The sequence below is a fragment of the Acanthaster planci genome, linkage group LG01 (assembly GCF_054643075.1).
Source record: "Acanthaster planci isolate LZ-2023a linkage group LG01, COTS_SCS, whole genome shotgun sequence".
NCBI lineage: Eukaryota > Metazoa > Echinodermata > Asteroidea > Valvatida > Acanthasteridae > Acanthaster > Acanthaster planci.
Genome location: NC_141777.1, coordinates 27636056 through 27659089, shown reverse-complemented (window position 1 = coordinate 27659089; position 23034 = coordinate 27636056). Strand labels below are relative to the sequence as shown.

Below are 23034 nucleotides of genomic sequence, written 5' to 3'. Positions count from 1 at the left end.
GTCTACATTGTTTTGCAACAACATTTTGCGAGCGATACAGCGCCACCAAGATTTGACCACGGACCCAATATTCACGGTCTGAAAGTGAGAGGAGTACAGGGAACGTGATGGAGAGAGCAGAGAACATTGACCCATGGATAGAGCAATCAGTTTCTCCACCACTGGGAAAGTCTCATCGAATCTTTGCCTTGTAAAAATATATTCCGGATTTAAAAAGAACATCAAAATAGGGATCAGAGCAATGATGCCCCGCTGAGATTTAGGTTTTAAATACCCCAAAGTGAACTAAAAATTAATGCGTGAGTATTTGGTTCGTAGTTAGGGCAGTCTTTTCAAGGCAGATGATAAAGCCAAGAAAAGCTAGGGTTGAGAGGCGTTCGTCGCCCGTAACAGAGCCTTGTCCAATCGAACAGTTAATCACGTTATACTCTTTTATTAAGCCACAATGTGACTTAACAAGTTATTTTTCTTGTAGACGAAAAATAAAACAAGCCCTGTAGCGGGGTGGGTAGGTTGGTTTGATGCATTGAATAAAGAAAAGACTTCACAGTTTTGATCGAGAACAACAATGAAACACGACTCGCTAGATGAGGTAATTAGTTGCTGTCCTTTCGTGCGGTCCCATTTATGTCATGTCTACTGTGACCGCAGATAATTTACGTATGCAGGTGTGCTCATTCTCATGTTTTGGAACATAGCTGATACCCTGAACATAGTTTCCAACACTGAGTTTGCGGTAGACTGCGCACTGAATTATTTCTTGTGGGATGGCATTTTTGCACCAGTGTAAAATCTTGGAATGTCAAAGGGATCAAATTATTGTTATGTCAGCCTTGTTTTGCAGCACACCGTCAGTTGGGCGGCCTATCATGGGTATACAGTCATGAGTCAAATATGCGTACGGAATTGGCAATTGTCCATTGGTCTTGATCTATCAGTAAGATCTTACTTTGGTATATCAGTTCTTCATCCAAGCAGCGTGTGAAACTCATGGAATTCGCAATTCAACACTGACAAGGGGGATGCGTTAAAAGCAGCTCACCGTTAGACAAAGTCTCTGTATCTCCGCAATTGATTCCAAGCAGAGGGCCGAGAGAAATCGATTGATCGGCTGCTTTGAAGGTCAGTTAAAAAAACCCGAATTTTATGTTCAGTTCTGAAGTGCGGCACTACGTTTTCGCCATTAACTTTGCTGATTTAAAGTCTGGATGCCTCGCTTACTTAGAGTGCACCGGGAACTTTCTGTAATTAATTGTGGCCGGGCCTGGGAAAGCTTGACGTTTGATCTGTTTTCTCTCGGCTGTGACTGAAGATCCGACATGATGGAAGTGTTGATGCAGCAGCCAGCGGAAGCTCCAGAGATCCGCGTTGAGAGCGACGATGCAGACGGTTTACATCCGATGGAGATAGAGGAGGAGGTGGAGCCATATGAAGAAATCAGCAGGGCTCTCGTTGAGTAAGATGTGTTGCATTTTTTTTCTGACAGCAGAAAAAGGGAGAGGGTATTAACTAAAGAAAAAGTTACGGTGGTAAAAGATAGATGGCAACCACAACAGCGTTAACAATGACGAAAATGACTGTTGTGACGACATGATGAGTGCTGCCAACAACTTTGAAGTCGTTGATGATCAAGTTAATGTATAATGACCGTGGAGATGGTGGTTTTGCAATGTGACTTTGCCGTCATTACGCCGTGCATGGTGGTCATGATGACATAGCTGATGCTAGATCATGGGGAGGTGATTATAGGGATTTGAATGACGGGGATGCAGTTGGTTGAAGTGAAATGACAATCTTATGAGGATAAAAAAAAATGAGAAGGGTGATAACGATAACAATGACGAAGCCTTCTTCTTGTAGCGGTTCTGTAGACTGAGCATTTGGGGGGATTTATAAAAGAACTTGCCATTTTCTAAAGACCCAATTTTTAGAAATTCCATGAAGATTCGTGACATTTTGAGAAAAATAAACTCTCTTACCACTGGAAAAAACAATTCTCGATAGAGTCGAAACACTGGGAAAATACTGAGAGAGTTCGGAAAAGTTGCTCATTAAAAAACGGTTTGTCGGTGGTAAATTACATCGCTGGGGGTTAAAATGAAACAAATTCAATGAAAAGTCATAATTGAAAACATCCATTTTATTTTTGTTAACTTAGAGAAGGCTTTTGATGATTTCGATAGCAGCGGGAAAGCTCTGTATGATGATGATTATAACGAAAAATGCTAAATAATTTTGTTGAAAGTTTGTTGAAAACTACAACATAAGCTGCTACAATGGGGAACGGGTGTTGATGTGTACTGACACAAGGTCGAATCGGGCCTTCTTGCGTAGGCCTAATCACAATCTATTGATGAGGTGCATGTGTTTATAGCAAGCTTCAATTCTTTCTAGAGTGCATTTTTTGTTGCTAATTAGACGATGCTGGCGGTCTATATTTCTCTGTATATTTTACGTATGGGCTCTCTGAAATTTATGGATTTCATTAGCAGCAGACATAAGCTCTTAAAAAGCAAACACAAACATAGCAGACATGCACGTAAACACTCCTAAATGGTATGACCGAGTGAATGGCGTAGACGCATATCATTCGTCAGTTATTACAACAATGCCACGAATGCGTATAGCGAATATCGACTTCTGCCGAGCCCGCCGGGGCCATGCACCCCGTGGAATGATTGCCATAACTGGCATATCCACAGGGGATAACATTCCGATATCATTATCATAATCACCCCTGCCTTGATTTATGGGTTTGGTCGAGAAACATGTTTATACAGCTCATGGTTGTGTGGATTTCACCAGCGCCTCCGTGGACCACACTTTCGAAATTTTCATTTCAAAGTTTTGTGAACTTTAATACCTCTATTTACATGTACTTCTAGTTCTACTCTACTAGACAAAATCACGTGAAAACGCGCCCATGGCAATTATATTGTGGAGATTGATTCCATGCGCAGTAACTGATTTGACGAAACCGGTGTTTATTCTATTACTCCACTGACGCAATGGAAAAAGACCATGACTAATTGAGTAGAAAAGATAATTTTTATTCACAAAGTATCCTCGCTTTTTAGTTTGCTCTGTTGTGGTGACTGCGTGAGAAAGTTGTCTCCTTTAGTCTTCAAACGGAGTCAAGTCACTCTTCCGGTCATCTAAGAGGGCAAAAGAACAGAGCAAGACATCCCACAGACGGCCTGATCGCGTTACATTACAATAGCACCATGCAGTGCCACCCCGTCGTTGGCTGGTTTCTGTCTTGGATCAGGTCCAAGATCAACAGAAGTAGTTTTTATAACACGTTATCGGTTACGTAATCCACGTAATCGGGAAAATTTCTAAATTTTAAATGGACCTGCCTATGAGGAGGGGCCAGGAAACCTGTGGGCATGAAGTCACAAATCATAGCAGGTGCAGATCCGGGGAGGGGGGCAACCCCTTTGTTCATTGCCTTTTTTTCTTTTTAGGTGTGGGGGCTGCGTCTGAAGCTTGAAAGACCCCCTAAAAAGCATTAACCATGTATGGGTCTTATTTTTTGCGTGTATACAAAACAAAGAGATTACAGCGACAATATATTCCCCCCCCCCGAGTTGTAGACTCGAGTCACTTGACTTGGACTCGAGTGGCTGTTTTTGTGACTGACTTGACTTACAACTATCAGTTTTTAACTTATGACTTGACTTAGACTTGCAAAAAATGACTTGTTACCGCAAGGCAAGTCACAAACCTACTCAATCGAACCCGTTAAAGTTTTAAATTAGGCCTATTAACTTACACCTTGCGTTCTTAAAATGATCAGCGTAAGATTTCGTTCGGCTCGTGACTCGACTTCGGTCTTGTCTGCCCAAGTCAAGGACGCTCCTGAATCGCGTGGCTGTGGCTTGAAGTCACACATCGTGCGACTTGACTTGTACTTGGACAAAAAGACTTGTGACTTGCTTGTGTTTTGACCAAATTGACTTGTGACTTGACTTAACCTGTGATCAAAGGACTTGTGACTAAATGACCTGGTTTAGACCTGCAAAACTTGACTTGTGTCTTGACATGGACTTATTAAAAGTGACTTGCTACAACCTCTTCCCCCGTACGAACAACAATTTCCCGAGAAGCCTCCCCAGGAAAAGAACTCCTGCATCCGCCAGTCAAGTTTGATTCGATGTATCATTATCACTGGTACCAGATCTTTAAGTTGTGGAGAGGGGATCATGCATGGGCAGGGGGTCGAAGTTAAACCTAAATTTCGCCCTGAGTTTGTAAAATTTTATTTTCGGATATTAAAGTGAGTCTTGATTCTTAGTGCATCATAAATATAAGGATGCATGCGTTGTTTGGAACGATCACATTTGTTTTTCATGCGTAAGAAAACCCCTCACGTCACGCCACAGATAACCTTGCAAAAGGAGAGGTACCGTCGTGGAAAAGTACATGTTCCCTGTCAACACCAACTTAAGTTGTTAGGCCTATCGAGCTCATTCATACTCGTGCAAGTGCTGCGTACTTCCCTTCCAATCCTTGCGTCTTGTCCATGTCAGTGCTCTTTTGGGCCCATACTTCAACTTCAAAACCGAATGTGATAAAGCACATTCTATATACATGTATGTGTAGACGTACAGTCATGCTGGGATTTCAGGTCTCTGGATCTGTCCAAGATTCTTTCCTTTAATGCATCCATCTGAGCAAATCCATCAGTTTTCGGTAGGTATTCGCCATAGATAGAAAAACTTTTACTGCCACTTTCCTTCACAACTCATGCCTTGTAACAGCTGTGACCTGCAAACTGACAGTTTTGACTGAAAACCGCCAATTGGCAACCCGGGTTTCTTTTACTCTCATCCCACGGCGAACTCATGATGAACTCTTCATCCTTTCAGCCTTAGATGCCAACATGAGTGTCTGGTGAATGACCAAATAAACCCATCACGCCGGGAGAAGACCTCCCACGGGGCCGCTTTTACAGATTCTCAATCAAAATACAAGCTCAAGATGCGCCAAGCGGAGATGGTAAAAGCCCCTGTGTTTATTATCAGTTGCCACCTAATGTGGCGTGAACTCGAGTAACCGTCCGTCAAGGCAAACATGTAAGAGTGTTGTGTATTGCGATGTGACAACCGAGCCAATTATAACGCATCCGAGGTGAGTGTTTTAATCAAACGGTACAGCCCATCTTGAATACTTCCAGAGTTCGATCTCAGAGCACTAAAGTGAGGTGTCTTCAGCAAAGGAGATAGAGTGTAGGCTGCTGTCACGAACGCGAGAAGGCACTTTGATTATTTGAGTTAGATCCATATTTGATTCCAAAGGCTGCGTAATTTTATGTTGTGTAGCACTTTGGCACAGGATGCGATCCAGTTCGCAACGCAGTTGGATCGGCCCTTCGACGAAGAAGCATTAGCACATCTTCTGAAGAGCGAGATTTTAGTTTTAAACGAACGGGGTTCAGCGTCGAGTTTGGGGAGGATACAGTACTTCCAATTTTCCTCCGACATGACCAAACGAAATGGCACTCTGCAGCAGTCGTCGTTTCACAATGGATTTAAGTGTCCTGGATGTACTGTGGGCCACAGATACGAAGATTACGGTCAGAGCAGGGGACTCTGAACCTGTGACAGTGTTGAACTCGCCTTCAAGGCTTTTGGCGCTCGGTAAACCAGACAAGCATGGGTAGGTACAAAATAAAGTACGGTACTAGTCAATTTGAATTCTAACAAGTTGGAGGTGTTACTTCTCCGGCTTCCAGTCTTGACAAGGTGGACGCAAAATTTAACAATTGGGATATATTGTGTGAAGGATATCAAGACGTGACCAAATATCCATTTTGGCTTGGAAAATTCGTCTTGCTTCAAATGTTTTCCCTTGTCCTTTCCATACTTAATCTCGTATGCCGACATTTCCATTTTCGCATTATGCCAGATCCGGCAATGGAAGCTTTAAATAAAATAAACTCTGACGACTGGTTGTTGCTTTCTCACGATTAGCAAGAACTTGAAAATAGCTTCGGGGAATCAAACCCCACCTTCTACAGAAAGAGCTTCTTGGTGCGTTGCCGACAAAATTTCTGTCTCATTATAAAATAATGGCTTGGCCAACTCAACGGTGCAGGTCGCATTCTGCAACATCCAAACAATTTTTCACGATATCTATATATGGAGATATAATCAGCTGATCCGCATTCTTTCAAATTACACTGTTTGACATTTCTGAAAAACAGAACCATGCAAGCTGATGACAAGCTCATTGTACTGAAATGCGTTGGCGAAAACTGTCGGATTGTACACATCGTGTGAGCTTAAATCCGTGGAAATTTGTGGGACACTCACTCACTTGAGGTTTGACGATGATGTCACACGTCATTCATATCTGAGACCTGTTTTTTATCGAGTCGTTGAGAAGATATGAAGCGGTCTTATTAGTACCATAAAATGTAACAAATATACATCGTATTTCAGTATAGATCGCTGGTCTGTTATTATCGCAGTAGGTCAGAGATGGAAGTCATCACGCACATTGGCAAAAGTATTCAGTTGTCATTTTGGACAGACAACAGATACATAGCTTTTACACTTTGGAAAGGTTTACACAGACGGAGTTAAGTGTAAACTAGAGTCTAGGAGGTGAAAAAAAAAGTGATAGGGGAAATTGGAGGGCTGATAAGGGACGAAAAAATCGAGAGGGGTTACGCCTTTCATCGACGTATAGGGTTTTTCCAGTTGAGTACATGGAGAGGCTGTATGAAATGAATGAGCTGGATGAACAGTCTTGCGTGAAGACTAGATCAGGAGATGGCACAATGAAAAAAGAAGTTTCCATGATTCCATTTCGAAAATTGCTTATACAATAATTTGACAAAGTTAAAACATTTTAAAATCATTATGCCACACGTATAAGACTCGGGTAAATTCAAAAATGTATAAACCCTCAAAACGAGTTGCAGAACTCGGGGGTTTCCTGTAGACATGCAAATGAATACCTCATTAAAAGAAAAGGCCCAACTCTATCATTTTGGCCAAGGAGAGTTAATTAATTTCCCTTGCAATTCTTTCAAAACGTAATCGGTTTTTTCCATTTGAACACAAAAATGGTTTTGTTGGAGTTGGCCCTTCTTTCAATTAGGTAGTCAAAGTTTCGAACGCTAAATGTAACTTCTCATGGTATCCTTTTATTTCAGCGGCTTAAACCCTGTAGATTCAGTTGTGCTGACGGCTGATCGAGGCTATCTTCTTTGGATCAACCCGAGGGGCTCCATTGAAGTCAAGTTCAGATATGGTCGTTCTGGAGAAAATTTCAAGTAAGAATACTTCTTTTTTTTACTCTTCACTTCGACATCCCCGTATAAAGGAGTGATTCTGCAAACTCGCTAGCCAGCAAACCAAAATCGCACGGCATATTAAGACTCAGTCTCTGTAAATCACGAAGGACAGCGAGTGAGGATAGGTGCAGTGAAGAAATACCCGTGTACACGGGCGAAGAAGTGCCTATGTTGAAAGTGGCCACGGTGAAAGTCAATACCCGGAGGAAACCTGCCAGTGACCTTGCAGAGCCCACAGTGGTGGTTGATGGAGAGATATTGGATCACAGCGTGAGCCAGAAGCCTGCCTGCTGGTGTTGACCTCCAGGACATGCCTCTCTCCCTGCCACCCGAGAGACGTAAAAAGTTCAAGAGTCATGGATGACTGTAACCATGGTGTAACTGATGTTTTGTTAAGTTGAATCTCGCATGATCTCTTAACTACTAACTCAATTATTCTGGAATTTACATGGCGTCAATCTTTATATAGCAGCATGTACAACAGACCTGTTCAACGTCCGAAATAGGTTGGCAGTTGCCTACAACACCCACTCGCTTTGCAGCTTTTTCAGTCGAATGAAAATGTTCCCACTGCATCAGTTTTCAGACATGTACATCAATTTTTCGGGCATTTGTGACGGGGGAGGGGCGGGGGCAGTAGAGTTTGAAACTGCCTTGAGGCTCCCAAGCCTCACATTCGTATGAAGACCAGCAATATTCAAGGACAGATCCAGGACCAAATTTTCGGGGGGGGGGAACTTGGTTTTTGGATGGCCAAAAATGCAAGCTTTTCATGCAACCTTTTGTGTCCTTTCTGAGGGGTAAGGCTATGTGGGGCCCTTTTTACTTTTTTGTAAGAATGGGAAATAAAATAGATCACAAAAGTTTTATTCCTTTCATTATTCCCCCCCCCCCATTTTTGGCTCATTTTGTTGGGGGCATTGTTCCCGTTAAATTCGCTGTGAATCTGCCCTTGGCCTGATTGACACGTTCTCACTCTGTGAAACTTTATTTGAAATTTAAACAAGACGTTGACAATTGCATACATGTGATCGTGTAGACCAATGCCGTACATGACATTTTATGTGTGGAAAGCATTTTGACACACTGATTAAGAACCTATAGGATGTGCTAAAACATTATTTGAGGTTGCGTATTACATTACTCACGTCGTACTCGACTTGAGATTAAGTTCGTGTGTTGTCATTGGTTCGATAAATAAAAAGTAATGTGGTGTTACCTCCTACACCATATTGGAAAACTTTACATCTGATCCATCTCTGTAGAGAGACCCCTCATTAACATCATTCACAGGTGAACTGAAAAGTTTTTGTCATTTCTGTGTGGTTTTCATATGCAATGTATTTGGCTTCGTTACTCTCCGTCCCTGGCAACGCCTGATTTTTAACCCCCTGACTTTGTAATTGCCGGCTCATTGTGAAATCAAATACTACGTCAAGCTACATGCCAGCGATGCAAATATGAAAATATTTCGATTTGTTTTGAACACTGTTAGCCTCAATGTGGGTCAAGTTCATTTCAGAGACGAAGCTAGGTATCGGGCAATCCCTGCTTACATTCAAAGCAACTTGTGTATTGAAGAGCATTTGTTCTTCTCATTCACTTTCTCTCCAACTTTCCACCAATCAGCTGCTTCATAGACCCCCAGCACCAGGGCGTCACCATCTACGAGCTGTGCGGCACCTACCGGAAGGAAATGGTCGTGGACGGTCGTCAGCCACTCTCCAAGAACACCAACCCGCATCACGTCAAGCCTACGGGTGTTCGTCGAAGAGAAAACAACTTTGAATTTCGCTCCAGAAACAGCGAAGTACGCCTTGTATTGGAGACTGTGCGAGATTCCCCGCCCCAACAGGCATTTAAGTTTAACTATGTGCTGACTCTGTGAGCGGGTTGCATGAATGTTAGAATTGGAGAAGCGCCTACGCAAGGAGGCTAGCATCTCCTTTCAACGAGTCATCCCGATGAAAGTGAACATGTGTGTGTATCCGATTCCAAGGCGCAACAGTGAATTGCTAAAGCAGCTGTTAGAACTTGCTTTTAAAAACTTTGGGACTACAATTAATTAAACCAGTATGCGATTTTCATTCAGTGTTACTCTTATATTTAATATAACTTTGTGTTTTGCAGTTAAATATGTTTAAATTGGTCATATTTGACAATTTTGTATTTTGTAGGTACATATTTCTGAAATTGTTTTATTCAATAATTTCACAGCCAGTATAAGTAGGTAATGTCGCAAGCAGTAAATGCCAAAAATCCCCTTGCACACTTATTGAATGTAAAAAGACGAAGTCTATTATTGGTTGATACCTGACTTGTACGAACAGGTGATTAACGACGTCCACAGAGCCCATTGTTTACCCCTACACCCTGTCAAATAATGGTGTATAACATATGAGCCTTAGTTTTGAAGCAATGTTAAGACACAATATGAAACCCATGGATAAATCACCGCAGAAATCAACACAGCCTGAGATCTGCATATCAAAGCCATGCGTTTCCCAAAGTTGATTTGTTGTTCGACCGTGAAGTTTCTCGCCATTCGCCCATTTACTTAAAGTGTTGTAGTAGCAACAAAACAAGTGTACATGTTTATCCATGCTTATCCATGTAAACCTTGATTAATTCTACGGCTTTCCCTTTTGTAAGACTTCTTCAGATTTTTTCAACAACTGTTCACATTGGTTAACCCCCACTTTACTGTTAAGAAATGACTGCAGTAATTGTCAAGATTGAAGCACGACATGACCAAATATGGGCAGACAAAGGTCCCATCATCACACTGGACAGATAGTAAGATGGTCTTTAGATCTATGCTAACATCTCAGTTTTATTGCAGTTTATTTATTCAGAAAACACCCAATGGAAGACTAATTATTGCACAATGAATTCAAGAGATTTAGATTATTTTTCTGCATAAATGGAGCAGTATGTATCGATTGTGTCTTTGAAAGATGCAATTTAGCCTCAACATGGATTTAACAAAAAAAACCATATTTCACACACACAATAGGCTTATACGACCTGCTTCATCAAACAATCTGAATGTAGTAAGAGGTTTTCACTTCTTAATGCTAGTACAAATCTGCAAAAAACCCAAACTTTAGCATCAAATAGGCTACTTAAAATTTGTACTGTACAGTAATGGCATGGCAAAATTCCATAATGTTCTGTTGGGTCAAATGTCGGTATGCATGTGTATTTTGGTCATGAGACCTCTTTCTTCATCCAGTAGACAACCATGGGCGGGGTCTCAGGCACTCGAACCGGAGGCGGAGGTGGGGGAGGGGGAATGCTCAGATTAGTTTCACATGGAGCACCATCCCCTGACTGACTCATGGGTAGGCTTCCACTTGTCTTGGAATCAGGGGAAGGCTTAGAGCAGGAATCGTCTGAGCTATCCTCGACTGCTTTCGGACATCCGCCGTCTAATCGAGAGACTTGCCGTCTCCCTGCACTGGGATGTTCATCTCTTGAAGGGCACTCAGACTCGCTGGAACAAGAGACGTGACTCAAGGAAGTTGAGTCGCAAGCCACTTGCCAAAGGTCACAGGTCTCCAGTATCTAAGAAGGAGAGAAGATAAAGCTGACATTATGCAGGATGTTACAGTCAAAGAAATTCTGTGTATTTACACTTAATGGCATTAACATGCACACAAGGGTGTGGTAGACAACTTTTGTTAATAAACATTCATCATTTGCTCAACATGTGACAAACTTGTGGTAGGGCCATCACAACTTTGCATGGCTATTTTTTTCACACACTGTAAGGAATGTGTCTTTTGCATCAATATGCTCACGTATACACATGTAGATTTTCGAAATAACTGCAGAAAAACACAGATACAGTCGCCCTATTTTTCTGAGCTGAATATTTATCCTGAATTCACGTCATTTATAATAATCCCTTGTGATTAATATCTGAAACTGTGTACTGGAAACTTGAGATTTTGCCCCAGGGTATACCAAGGGTCTAATGAAGGGTGTGCATGGGGCTAGAATAAATGTTTTGAGGCCCTCAGCACCAGTGCCCCATGGGCTATATCCCCCATGTCACCATGCAGCGCCAATTTCACATAACTGGTAAGTGACGGAGCTTCACATTTTATGAGGAATGCTAAAGCTGCACATTATTAAAATAGTTTAAAGGCAGCTTTTCCAATATCAAAAATTCAATGCTGATTGAAATTGCTAACTATTTTTTAATCTGCATATTTTCAGGCACAATATGGTATTTTGGTAGGCCCACTCAGTGTTTGGACCTAGTGTTAGGACGTAGCTACTGCCTACATTGCCTGCTGGATTATCTGGCCCTGGGTACACAGTAAGGGATGGTCTAACTCACTTCAAAGTTACTACAGCTAACTGATCACATTACATTACAAAACCTTCCATCTAGTTACCTCACATACCACTATCAATGTCCCCTTTCACTGAAGTCAAAATGGGGCCGATAATTTTTTTTCTACCTGTGCATCCAGCGTGTTGACGGCTTTACAGAACTCGTATCCCAGGTGAGCATAGAAGTCTTGCTTGTCTTTGGTGCTGAGGTACATCGTTGTGAAGCCTTGCATCTTGGCGTGGGTCTCAGCTAGCTCCATCAGCTGCCGGCCCAAGCCTTGACCTCGAAGATTTTTGGGGACAACCACTGTTGACAGGAAACAAAATTATCAGAGGGACCATGCTTGTCAAGTGACCAATTCACCTAAGAGCGATGACACTGTGTCTGAAAAATACTAGGAGACTTTTATCGCAAACAATTAGTTTTGTTCTTGTTATGAGAAAAATGAAAAAGCCTTCATGAAGTTAAATCACAGGTTGGAGTGACAAAGGAGTTCATTTGTCATAGTTTGTTAAAATAACTTTTCTTGGCAATGACCTGGCGATGTGACTTCTGAAGAGTGACTTGTGACGATTTGTGGAAACTGGATTTTCAAAGACAGGTGGAGTGGATTGGGGTGCCTTTTTCTAGAGGGGAGATGAGGCAAAAAATCTTGACCTGATTCAATAAGCACGCTGCTGGGTACGCTGATGACCTTGGCCAATCTGCAGTAGCCAATCACTGCACTGGGATCTGAGCTTATTTCACACTTGTCATCAACCATCACAAGAGAATAAGGCAGGCCATCACAAGATTTGTCCAAAGAGTGGAGTCTGCATGATCACAGAGCAAAATAAAACATCATACGTAATCCCAGACATGCGATAAATGAAAGCAGAATCAAAGGGAGCCACACAGTGATTTTTTACAGGTGTTTTCTGGCATGGCAAAGTTCTGAATTCACATTATCAAACTTATCAATTGCTTAATATTTTAAATTTACAATCTAAAATGGCCATTCCATGAATAAAGCCCAATCAGCCTTTGTATGATTAATGCCATCAATAAAAAAAAAAATATCCAGAAACCATGCTTTTGTTTTATTGTTATACTAATCCTGTTGAACTGCCAACACCCTGCAGTTTCCTCTTTTCCAAAGGTCAACAGCAATTCAGCCACTTACTATGCCTAAGCCCCACACTTTAGACATATTGGGCCTGATTGGTCACTATGCATGGTTGCAGTGCACTAGTTGTCCATCCAAAACTCGGACATCACTTCCCCCATTTGAATCATACTTCACAACCATGAATTATAAAAGGACATATGATCTGATGGCAAAAAGATGACACCCAACAGAAATATCCTGAAACTAGCCTTCAGTTTAACCTGGCTGCTTTGCTGCGAGGCCACTGAGCATTCAACAAGTCAATGCAGGCATCCATCAAATCAGGCCTCTTATGCAGTGGTTCCATATGAATGCCCACGGTTGAATCCATCATTCTGGTGACAAAAACTTATAAGTTTTGGAAATGAAAAGAAATAGAAGTGTTACTGCACACTACTAACTAGAAATTTGAGGGCCTACATGTTGATCCATGTAAAAAGAAGAATGTTTTTCTAAACAGGGCCAACATGTTTTTGTACAGAAAGCCTCAAACATATGATCCTGTTAAAAGTGTTTAAAAATCTGGGCCTCGAAAACTGGTCGGTGGTTGTGGTAGCCTACCTCAATCATTCAATAAGGTTATAACCACTGTCTTGTCCACAACCACAAAATTTAATGCCCTGAGTATGATCCATGGGCTGGTCCTTTGCAGTATCTACGAAAGATAGTGTAGCGCCGCGCCAAACTATCTTTGGTATCCATGCCATGTAGGCCTACAACTGTACACATATGAAATGACCTCGACAGTGGGCTTTGATTACAATTGAACGTACACTTGACTGCCTTTACACAACACTTTCCCAAAATGCTTTTAAGCCATCATGCAAAATCCCTCAAGCATAAATTTGCTGCCTTTACACAACTTTTTCCCCAGAATGTTTTTTTTAAATTCGTAGGCGTCAGGGTACGGTGGACCAGTTCACAGTACAGTGAAGATTTTGCGTCGTACCCGGCCACACAATCGAATAACAAGGAATCGACTCCATGCCACAGTTCGAAATGACGTCCACCAAGTGTAGTGACACGCTTCCGCCGAGACTTTCAGCTAAATATGAAGGGTAATGATTCTGTTTTAAAATTCCATTGGCCTTTGTTCTGTGTGTTATTTAACGAGGATATTTTGGTTGAATACTAATGAAATTATTACATCTACACGACGAACAGTCTTGTCTAAAAATACATCGAAATGCCTCATGCGTGAACTTACCCCGCAGCACTTCACGCTCGCATGCAGTCGTTGCACGCGTTGTGGCGCGAGTATAGTACTCGTTCTACTCGCCCATATAGAAAACAGTGCAAAATCGGGCCTAAATAGCGCCGCCTGTTGACTCTCGTGAAGAGGTCGGCTTCCGTTTTTTCACTGGAAATTCAAGATTATAGCCAGAAGATCACTTTTCGTTTCAATTTTATAGGGGTTAGCCATGAATTTTTTTTATTCGCCTTTCCCTGAAGATACCCCCAAAATAGCAGTAAAACTAAGTGCTTATTTCTGAATGTAGCCGCCCACCTCTGTCCAAAGTAGGCCCGCAATTTGGGGCTTTTTGTCAAAGAGACACCCCGAACTGGAAACTATCAGTCCCAAATTCAGGATTTATTGAAATATTTCTATGATGCCTCCTGATTATGGCCTGTCTTGTTGTAAAAATCCTGTGGGATCACAAAATATTAACCCTAACACTCCTCAGTCCTCCAACAGGTGAAGGATTGAGGAGGGTTAGGGTTAAGGAGGTCGCGTGCAGAAATACAACCATTTGGTAGAATGCACCCTCTGATGTGCATGTGTAGGGTGCTGCTGCTCAAATACAGTCCCGCCGCGACGGCCTTCTGGCAGTCGCATCGTGCATACACATTGTGTAAACACAGGCACGAAATCAAATGTGGGAAATCTGAGAGAGAACCCCCCCCACCTTTGTGCTGGTCACTGTTTGATCGGAATCTCAGGAATTCTTTATAAACTTCTAGGGGGGATGTGTTAGGTAACAATAGTCTACAGTATGTATAGGGATTACATAGGTAAGGGGGGTAACCCCTCCGTCCCATATCTTGCCTGGTATACCAATGATGCCCTCAACCACCACAAATTTAAAGAACTAATTTCAAAGTGAGCCACTCTCCAAGGCCTCTTAGTGAGACTCCCAAGTGTAGTATTCAGGACAACCACCAAGTACCAAGTAATATTCGTCATAGAAAATTTGTATTCATTCCCTACAGAAATGACAGACAGTTTCCCCTACCACCAGCATACAGGATTAGCCATCAAAAAGCAATAACATGTTCTAAACAAAAGTAAAAAGACAGTTTTAGCAGGGAAGTTATTGAAGCAATCAGTCTATTTATAAATACTTCAAATTTATTTTTCAGACCAGTCTAATGTGGTTTGTGAACAGGTTGTCAAGTGATATCCGTGTATGGAACTTTTGCCATTTACAAAAACATGTCCAGTCAGAGACATGTTGCGATTTCTCTTTTTTTAAATTAAAAACATGGAGGAAAGAAAAGATACTTCCATACGGCATAGTGCCTCAAGGTTCTGGGAGTAGTCCCACTCTTAATGATACAAGTGTGGCACTTTTTAAGGCAATTTATTGGTCAGTATTGTTGATGTACCCTAACTTGTGTGTGGCATAGTTCCTACTGTGATGTATTTTCATTTTTCACCTCTAGCGTATCTGGTGCCTTTTCTACCGCAACATTTCCCCTCAAATTTCACAAGAAATAAATTTCATCAAGCTCCCAGTCTCAACATTCTGATCCATTAATCTTGAGGTCACATACAAAGTTCCTATGAAATTTATTTTGGCCTGATTTTCCCTTTTTTAGTGCAAAATGAACTCTTAAAATGCCCCGAGAATAAAAAAAATTATTTTCTTGCAAACTTGTCGTTGATTGTGTGGGTGGAGGTAGTAATGATGTACATGTACTAGAATTTATAAACTTTGAAGAACTCGTCAAGTGTAAATGTGGAATTTTCAGAGATTTGTTCAAGGGCGCCACATTAGGGAACATTCAGTTGAATTTACTAGTGCCCAATTTCTGGACACCACAATTTTTGATTTCTGACTAAATTTTGTATCACTGAAAGTGTTCACAAAGGTTCAGCAGCATGCATTGTGAAGGTAATAGTACTCAGTGTTATAGCTACACGTAGTCGTATTTTAGTGCAGGACAGTTCAGTAATGGCGAACGGAGGGAGCAAAGTGACCAGAGTCTTGGAAGTCACTGCCAGGGGTCTGGGGCCCCCTTAAGGGGACTATAGATCACTTTTTCAGTGAGTTTTTCTCTCCAAACTGGTTAAGAGTTCAAATTAAAAAAAATTTCCAGGTAAAAATATATGATATAGTGACTGATGTTTTGCTGGGATTTTTAAGGATTTTTCGGCTGGTTGGTGGGCTGTTTCATCAAGCTTAATGCCGAACGGTAGAATGCTGTGGTGGAGATCCTTGACTGGTGCTGACCGGCGTAGCTATCACATTGATATTACCAGTCACTGAATGAATTTGAAGTGTTTCAACATTGAAAAGTGAGGTTTGGCAACGTTGCACAAGGAAAGTCAATATTTCATGAGGAAATTTTGAAGAGCTCTACATCAGGGGACTCAACTAAATGCACCTCATAAATATTCATGACGGATAGCCAAACTCTCATTGTTGCATTCACGGTCATGTGCCAGCCGCTAGTTTGGTTATTTGCCAAGCGCACATGAAATCGTTCATGCAAGGAGTAAATACGTGTGTATTTTTAACTGTCATCCGGCTTACACAGGCAACAATTAAAAACGCATGTGCAGTAGCAGAAAATCCAGGAACTGTTGCCCAGATGTACATGTACTTTTCACTTGTGGTGGCGCCAACTTAGCAATGGTATGCAGTCTGCTGAGCAGTGCCAAAATGGAAGATATTGTGGACAAAAGGATGCCTCCTCCATGAAGAAGGTTAACCACAATGTGGTGGAAACGCTCAAAAATTACTGTGTCGCAAAAGGATTGGACTTTTCTTTCATAATGATGCTGTTATTCCCATAGGTTATTAACCCTAACCCCCTAGGGTGTGTGCAAAATCATATTAAAATTGGAGGATTCAGGACTGTTAGGGTTAAACGAAATATGTATGACATATAGTAGAACAAATATATGTATACTAGCACCTTCCTATGGATGGGGGAAAGAGATAATTCTACAAGGATGAACAAATCGGATTGGACAGTTGTTTCAGGAGAAATATGTAGCCGGCCCACTGGACTCAAAACCTGGATAGTTACTATTAAAGTACAAGTATTGTTGGTAGTGCAACCAGCGCACAGTTGGGCAATAGCCTCTTACAGTCTGTTAGAACTACGGTTGAACCTCGTTAATAAGAGCTCTGTTAACACAAGATTCTGCTTAGAACGAGGAAATGTTTAGGACCCAATCCTTTGTTTTTCATTGGTTTTATTCCTGATAATACAAGGTTCCTGTTATAACAAGGTAATTTGCCAAGTCTGGAGGACCTCTTATTAACGAGGTTCGACTGTACATGCATCTCCTTTTTATAGTTCACGGCACACAGATCAATCACCGCATTTCATGTTACTGTTACATGCTGTATTAAAATAAGCAGCACCTTGAGTGTTACATTATAAACAAGGAACACAAATGAAATCGTATAGACTGTACTGTACATGTGCTACTTTTTCTCTGATTGCATTTTCTTGCCAGGTCTTTTGCATACTTTACCATCAGGGATCGTCTTCCTGTCATCCTTACCAAGGTGATAGACACTCTCTACACCTACCGCATCAAGGCAGCCCAACAGTATGGAGAGGTAAGACGTTGAAAAAAAACCAGTGGTCTGAACTTCATTTTTTTTTCTGTGACACTAAATCATTGGTCAAGTCATGGGAGCTTCCCCCCTCCCAATTCTGTCGATTTGATTAATACTGTGATAGGGAGGTAAGCACCCCAGTGTGAATTATTTCTACTGCGTAAACTAATGGGGACTACATGTATATGAAAGAAGAGAAATCCAGTTTGTAACTACAGCTCACTCTGGTTTGTAAGTGCAGTTTGTGGCCTTGTTGTTTTGCTACGAGTCTTTCTGAATCCTCCAAAATCTATCATTGTGCTGGAAATACCAGCATGCAAGAAGCAAGCCCTGTGTTAAGTGATAGCGATGGGGGGCCTGCCTTACTTGAAGAGGCAGAGAGAAAGCTTCAAATGCTCTGGCATGTAGGCTAGATTGGCCACCCAGAAACCAGTGTACAGTGAATTTATCTTCGGAAAATAAATGCAAGAGAAATAATGGGCAATTTCTCTTTACAACCAACTGGGCTGATTTCGGAAACATGCTGGGTTGATGTCGTAATGGGGAGAAAGGCACAACATGCATGCGTGAAGATACATGTAAACTGGCATCGTTGCAGCTCAAATGCATTAAAATGAGGAGTTTTTATGACATGTAGAAAATGCACAATATTATACGTTAATCTCTAAGATGCATAAACCTAAAAACCTTACTCTTAGCTGGTCAAAATAATTGTGAGATTTGTTCCAAAATGATGGAGTGCGAGACGTTGAAGATGGACTGGAACGTAACATGTGAGAGTGTACTCGTGTTCATGTGCAGTGGCAGTGGACTATTCATATGCCTCGTAGATTAATATTGTCAATATAGGAGTACCCAGACCTGAATCTTGGGCTGAATCGCAGGCTACCTTGTATGTAACCCAAGTGCATGCTTGTTTTGCCAAGTCTACAATTTTCAATGTGTCGAAGAAAAAGAGATAAACATGTATCGGATTCTTCACATGAGAGTGAGTGGATTCAATTCCTATGAAAATTACTATAATTTACTTGTTGATAAATGAGGACAATGGCATGGAACCTGTCAGTGTTGTGGGACTGCTGTGGACACCTGGTAGTGATCCAGCAGCACAGCACTGTACACCAGCAGCTGCAACTCAACACAATCAGTTGGCGAGGCCTGTGTTGCTTTTCTAAATTTGAAGTGCTTTTGCAGACACTGGATATATGTTGAAGCAGTCCTCCAAAAATCCTTGGCATATTACTTATCTGGGACAACCAGGAAGGTTTAAAATCTACCCTTAGTGTGTTTGGGAATGATCAATTCCCAAGTCTCAGTCTGAGACCAAGTCTCAGTGTACGAGACTCCTGTCTGAACTGTACAAGACGGGGGTATTTTTTTATGAGAAAAACACAACAAATCATGCACTTAAACTTTATGTATGTATGGAACAATCAACGTAGTGGACATTTGCGCAAGAACGTTGCATTTTGAGCAGGCCTCTACTACTAGACTTGTGTGTGAAGATGTACCGTGTTTACAGCTGTATCTCCCCGTGACATTTTGGGGTCACCGACATATCATTAACCCTAACACTCCTCAGTCCTCCAACAGGTGAAGGATTGAGGAGGGTTAGGGTTAATACATAATGAGTGTTTCTGAAATTGGCAGAAAAGGGACTTTCGGAAGCCCATTTTGTGGACATTTTTCGATCATAAAGGGGAAAACTGTTCCATTTTTTCATGTTACTTTTGGAAGATGGTCTTATCACCTCTTGTTTAAAAGTTATAATTGGGAAAAGAAGGTTTTCTTTTCCCTACCTCTCTAATCGTTCAACATCAAGCTCCCATGCCCTTCAGTGGATTTTGAAGGATCCAGGAGGGTTAGGGTGAAGCAGGTTGACTCCTTACTTGTCCTTGCATTTCAGGAAGGAGCAGCTGACTGTAAGTCCATCGTCTCAAGCCTGGCCAAGTTCCGTAATGAGCTGCAGACGGACAAGCCAGTTCTTCCTCTGGAGAGCAATGAGGGCGCCGACAGCCAGATATGGCAACGCTACTTGGAGGAGGAGACTCAGAGGAATGGGGGGTGTCCTCCAAGCTGGTTCCAATCCCCCTGGCTTTATGTGGAATGCTACATGTATCGCAGGATCGTAGAATCTATTCGACTAAGGTAAGGCTCTTAATTTCATTCTTCAATTTTTTGCCAAAATGAGCTAAGTTAAACAGTGTCCAAGAAATGATTACAGGTGTGTGGTTGAATCTATGGTTTTTATGCCTGTTTGAGAGAACTCAGTTCCTCCACTAAAAAGATGCAGGTTTATGAAGTTTGGAAGTGTTTGATTTCTTTCTTCAAAATACACTGAAGTACACCTTTTGAGAGATGAAAATTTCCCTTGCAAGGTGCAGAAATGTGTGGAAGTGAATGACTAGACATATGACGTTATTCATTGATTGATACGCCAAACTGAGCGGCAGTCAAGTAAGCCCGTAATGGAAGGCTCGAGTCAGGACTCCTCATTCAACTGTTTGTAACTGTTGTATTGTACCGTATTCCTGCTTTTGTCGTCGGGCTTTATCCCCAAATGTTTTTGGTACGTTTTTGTCTTCCATATCTAGCAAGCATCTCAAGAGTTTTGACCCTTTTCGAGAGCTGAAGGACACGGCCTTGGAAACGTCCCAAGATGCCCTTGTTATCCTAGCAAAGTATCTCCAAAGCACCTCGGAGGAGAATGGAAAGGCGGTCGACCTTTTTACTGAATTTGTTCAGGTGAGGCTTGCAAGGTGGTGTGCTACATGCTGGGTTTTATGGTATAGTCAGAATAGGAAATTGCATAAACTCACCTGCCTATGCAGAGAATGCATACCAAATAAGTGTCACTTTCATTTCTTAACACGCCCTCTTTTTTTCCTGCTCGGAGCGGATTGAGTTGTCATAATGAATGTGATATAAACAGGGTCAGGGATGCGCACAGCTAATTCACTAAGTTTGAAAGAAACTAAACTCTTGAATTCCAGAAATTGTCACAAGTAGCATGCAGCATACAGGCTACAGAAGGCCTACTACTTGCTGAAAAAAAATAGAATGAATGAGTAAATTGTTTGATAAGCCCTGATGCTGATCATCCAAACTGCAGCCCTGACCCGGCTGAATCAAAGAAGATTCACACGACGCCAATAATTATCTGTTTGCCTCATTCAATTTTGCACTTTGTAAAGACGAGTGTGTAACAAACCATGCTGGTCGCATTGAAGGGGTTCATAAGGCATCCTTGTTTTGTTCATGTTGGATTCTGTTTGTTTCAAGGAGATTCTCCCCAGGGGTTTCTTTGTTCTCAATCTCAGGTTTAGACTCTGCTTGTTACTGGGAATTTATTTTTGCAGATTTCTCTGTGGGGGAACAAGTGTGACTTGTCCATCTCAGCAGGCATTGAGAACTCCCAGAAAATAAGTCCGTTGTCACAACTAAAAGAGTTAAGAGATAAGATTCTTGTGGACGACACTGAAAAACTCTGGCATGTCTTGGAAAAAGCCAGAGAGCGCAAAGCTGAGAATGGAAAAGTGCGATTAGACATTGTGTTGGACAATGCGGGCTTTGAGCTGTTTACGGACTTGTGCTTGGCTGAGTTTGCATTGCATACTAATGCTGTGGACACCGTTGTCCTGCATTACAAAGCAATGCCCTGGTTTGTGTCCGACGTTGGGCGCAACGACTTCATGCACACTCTCAACTTCCTGGAGCACCATGAGAACAAAGTCTTGCAAAATCTCAGCAAGACGTGGACAGAGAGACTGCAAACTGGATCCTGGATCTTGCAGGGGCATCTGTTTTGGACAACCCCACATGATTACAGTGAGATGCGGTCTGTTAGTCCCGAGCTGTACTCAGAGTTATCCAACTCCGATCTTGTCCTGCTAAAGGGAGATCTGAACTATAGGAAGCTGGTGGGAGACCGGCAGTGGGAGCACACGGTCCCCTATGCAGAGACCCTCTGTGGATTCCATCCGGCGCCCCACTGTGCCTTGCGGACCAACAAGGCTGATGTCATTGTGGGACTCGAGGAAGGCGTCACTGAACAAATCGAAGCTGTCGACAAGGACTGGATGATTGATGGGAAATACGCTGTTATCCAGTTCTGTGGAATCATCCAAAACTAAAGATCAGAATGAATGAATTTTTAATAGGTGTATCTTATACATGTACGTGCAAGGAGAATTTCTAATTTGTCAAGTTCGATTTGATTTTTTATTAAAAGCTGAACTGGTAATTTTCAAATGTCCAAGTAAATTTTCCTGTGTTTCAATGATTTTCTCCAAACAAGCATGCACGTCAACTTATTGAATTATAATAAACTATAGGGGTGTTGGCTAACTCATGTACATGTATTCTTGTTCTGTAGTTGTGGGGACATACAATTTTTTTCACCTATTTTGTGGGGACTGAATAATTTTTTGTTCTCCAAACAAAAGAATTTGTCCCCTTAATCCAGTGAAGACCTACTATAGAGATATATATAAAAACTAGAGCACCGACTCATGTACAAAGAGATGCCTGCTGGGTGCATCCATGTTTGTGCACAAACCTATGGAAAACTCCAAATTTTGCCATTTGCATATCTACATCTGTATTGTAAAACAATACGCCAACAAACGTGATACAAAAAAAGTAACTATCAGTAAATGAGCGTTTCATTTTGCTCTTCATAAACAATGTAAACACCTTCAGATAATTTTGCCGTAACTTTTTTAATCAGATTTTAGAGGTACCCGATGTGTGTTGCATTTAGAATACAGAAATCGATATTCATTCTTTCCGAATTTGAATGTTCTACAAGCACGCACATTGATTCAAAATGTCTGCGCCCGGTACGGCGTCAAATTTTCTGCTTTGTATGTTGGTTTCAGATTTGTATGAGGTGTGCATCTAAGAAATGTATCAAAAACTCAACTCAACCTTTTGTGGGATTTTTGTGAGTTTTCTTGTGGTAATGGTGGAGGGCTTCAGGTGGTAGACTGGTACTGTACTGCCATCATGTATAATGGCTAATTCTGCTGGTTTTTATTGGTTTTTTAAATGTCTCTACTTTCAATCATGAAAGCAGACTTATACTGCTTTCAGTGTAACTGGGCAGTATGTTGATGGGCCCTGGCCACATCATCCTACTAAAGTAGGTGCAGAAATTATCTGTAAATGGCATCTGTGTGATGTGCTGTAGAAAAACCCTCAGTAAATTCAAAGTCATAGTTTTCGTTATCAAGGTTAACTTGGCCGTCAGGCAAACATTTAGCACCTTTCTGTTTTCCTGTGGCCAAAGAAAAACACAGCTGCAAGGAAGTATCTTTTGTTCATATAAATGAAATAAAAACTTGCAGAATCAATCCCAGAACATAACTTTTGTGTACACTGTCCTGTATTTTTCTTTAAAAAAACCAAACTGTGTGGCCTGCAAAACAACTAGCCA

The 23034-nt window shown here is 41.6% G+C and overlaps 3 protein-coding genes across 6 annotated transcripts; 2 read left to right on the top strand and 1 right to left on the bottom strand.

Moving 5' to 3' along the window:
• Positions 1–771: 771 nt before the first annotated feature.
• On the top strand, positions 772–11026 carry LOC110975170 (uncharacterized). 2 transcript variants are annotated; one of them, XM_022227382.2, is made up of 4 exons: positions 772–1122; positions 1313–1456; positions 7166–7285; positions 8936–11026. In XM_022227382.2, the coding sequence occupies exons 2-4, from the start codon at positions 1320–1322 to the stop codon at positions 9192–9194; spliced, it is 516 nt and encodes a 171-aa protein (XP_022083074.1). In that variant the 5' UTR covers positions 772–1122; positions 1313–1319; the 3' UTR covers positions 9195–11026. The 2 variants fall into 2 exon arrangements, with proteins under 2 accessions (XP_022083074.1, XP_022083073.2); XM_022227381.2 differs by lacking the exons at positions 772–1122; positions 1313–1456 and adding an exon at positions 5053–5661.
• LOC110975167 (uncharacterized) lies at positions 9388–14063 on the bottom strand. Of its 3 annotated transcripts, none has more exons than XM_022227373.2 (5): positions 14006–14063; positions 13020–13146; positions 12309–12463; positions 11779–11957; positions 9388–10873 (listed from the first exon to the last, which is right to left on the bottom strand). In XM_022227373.2, the coding sequence occupies exons 2-5, from the start codon at positions 13130–13132 to the stop codon at positions 10517–10519; spliced, it is 804 nt and encodes a 267-aa protein (XP_022083065.2). In that variant the 5' UTR covers positions 13133–13146; positions 14006–14063; the 3' UTR covers positions 9388–10516. The 3 variants fall into 3 exon arrangements, with proteins under 3 accessions (XP_022083065.2, XP_022083068.2, XP_022083066.2); XM_022227376.2 differs by lacking the exon at positions 14006–14063 and adding an exon at positions 13572–13701; XM_022227374.2 differs by lacking the exon at positions 14006–14063 and adding an exon at positions 13360–13493.
• armt1 (acidic residue methyltransferase 1) lies at positions 13725–22964 on the top strand. Its single transcript, XM_022227372.2, has 5 exons — positions 13725–13856; positions 17492–17597; positions 19504–19745; positions 20192–20342; positions 20957–22964. The coding sequence occupies exons 1-5, from the start codon at positions 13783–13785 to the stop codon at positions 21728–21730; spliced, it is 1347 nt and encodes a 448-aa protein (XP_022083064.2). The 5' UTR covers positions 13725–13782; the 3' UTR covers positions 21731–22964.
• The last annotated feature ends 70 nt before the right edge of the window (positions 22965–23034 follow it).

Coding starts and splice junctions, on each gene's coding strand:
- LOC110975167 (XM_022227373.2), bottom strand. CDS start 13,132: ATGATGGATTCAACCGTGGGCATTCATATGGAACCACTGCATAAGAGG. Junction 12,464..13,019: donor CCTCGCAGCAAAGCAGCCAG/GTTAAACTGAAG, acceptor GTGATCATGCAG/ACTCCACTCTTTGGACAAAT. Junction 10,874..11,778: donor TCAACACGCTGGATGCACAG/GTAGAAAAAAAA, acceptor TCTCCTTCTTAG/ATACTGGAGACCTGTGACCT.
- armt1 (XM_022227372.2), top strand. CDS start 13,783: ATGCCACAGTTCGAAATGACGTCCACCAAGTGTAGTGACACGCTTCCG. Junction 13,857..17,491: donor CTTTCAGCTAAATATGAAGG/GTAATGATTCTG, acceptor TTTTCTTGCCAG/GTCTTTTGCATACTTTACCA. Junction 19,746..20,191: donor GTAGAATCTATTCGACTAAG/GTAAGGCTCTTA, acceptor TTCCATATCTAG/CAAGCATCTCAAGAGTTTTG.
- LOC110975170 (XM_022227381.2), top strand. CDS start 5,498: ATGGCACTCTGCAGCAGTCGTCGTTTCACAATGGATTTAAGTGTCCTG. Junction 5,662..7,165: donor GGTAAACCAGACAAGCATGG/GTAGGTACAAAA, acceptor CTTTTATTTCAG/CGGCTTAAACCCTGTAGATT. Junction 7,286..8,935: donor CGTTCTGGAGAAAATTTCAA/GTAAGAATACTT, acceptor TCCACCAATCAG/CTGCTTCATAGACCCCCAGC.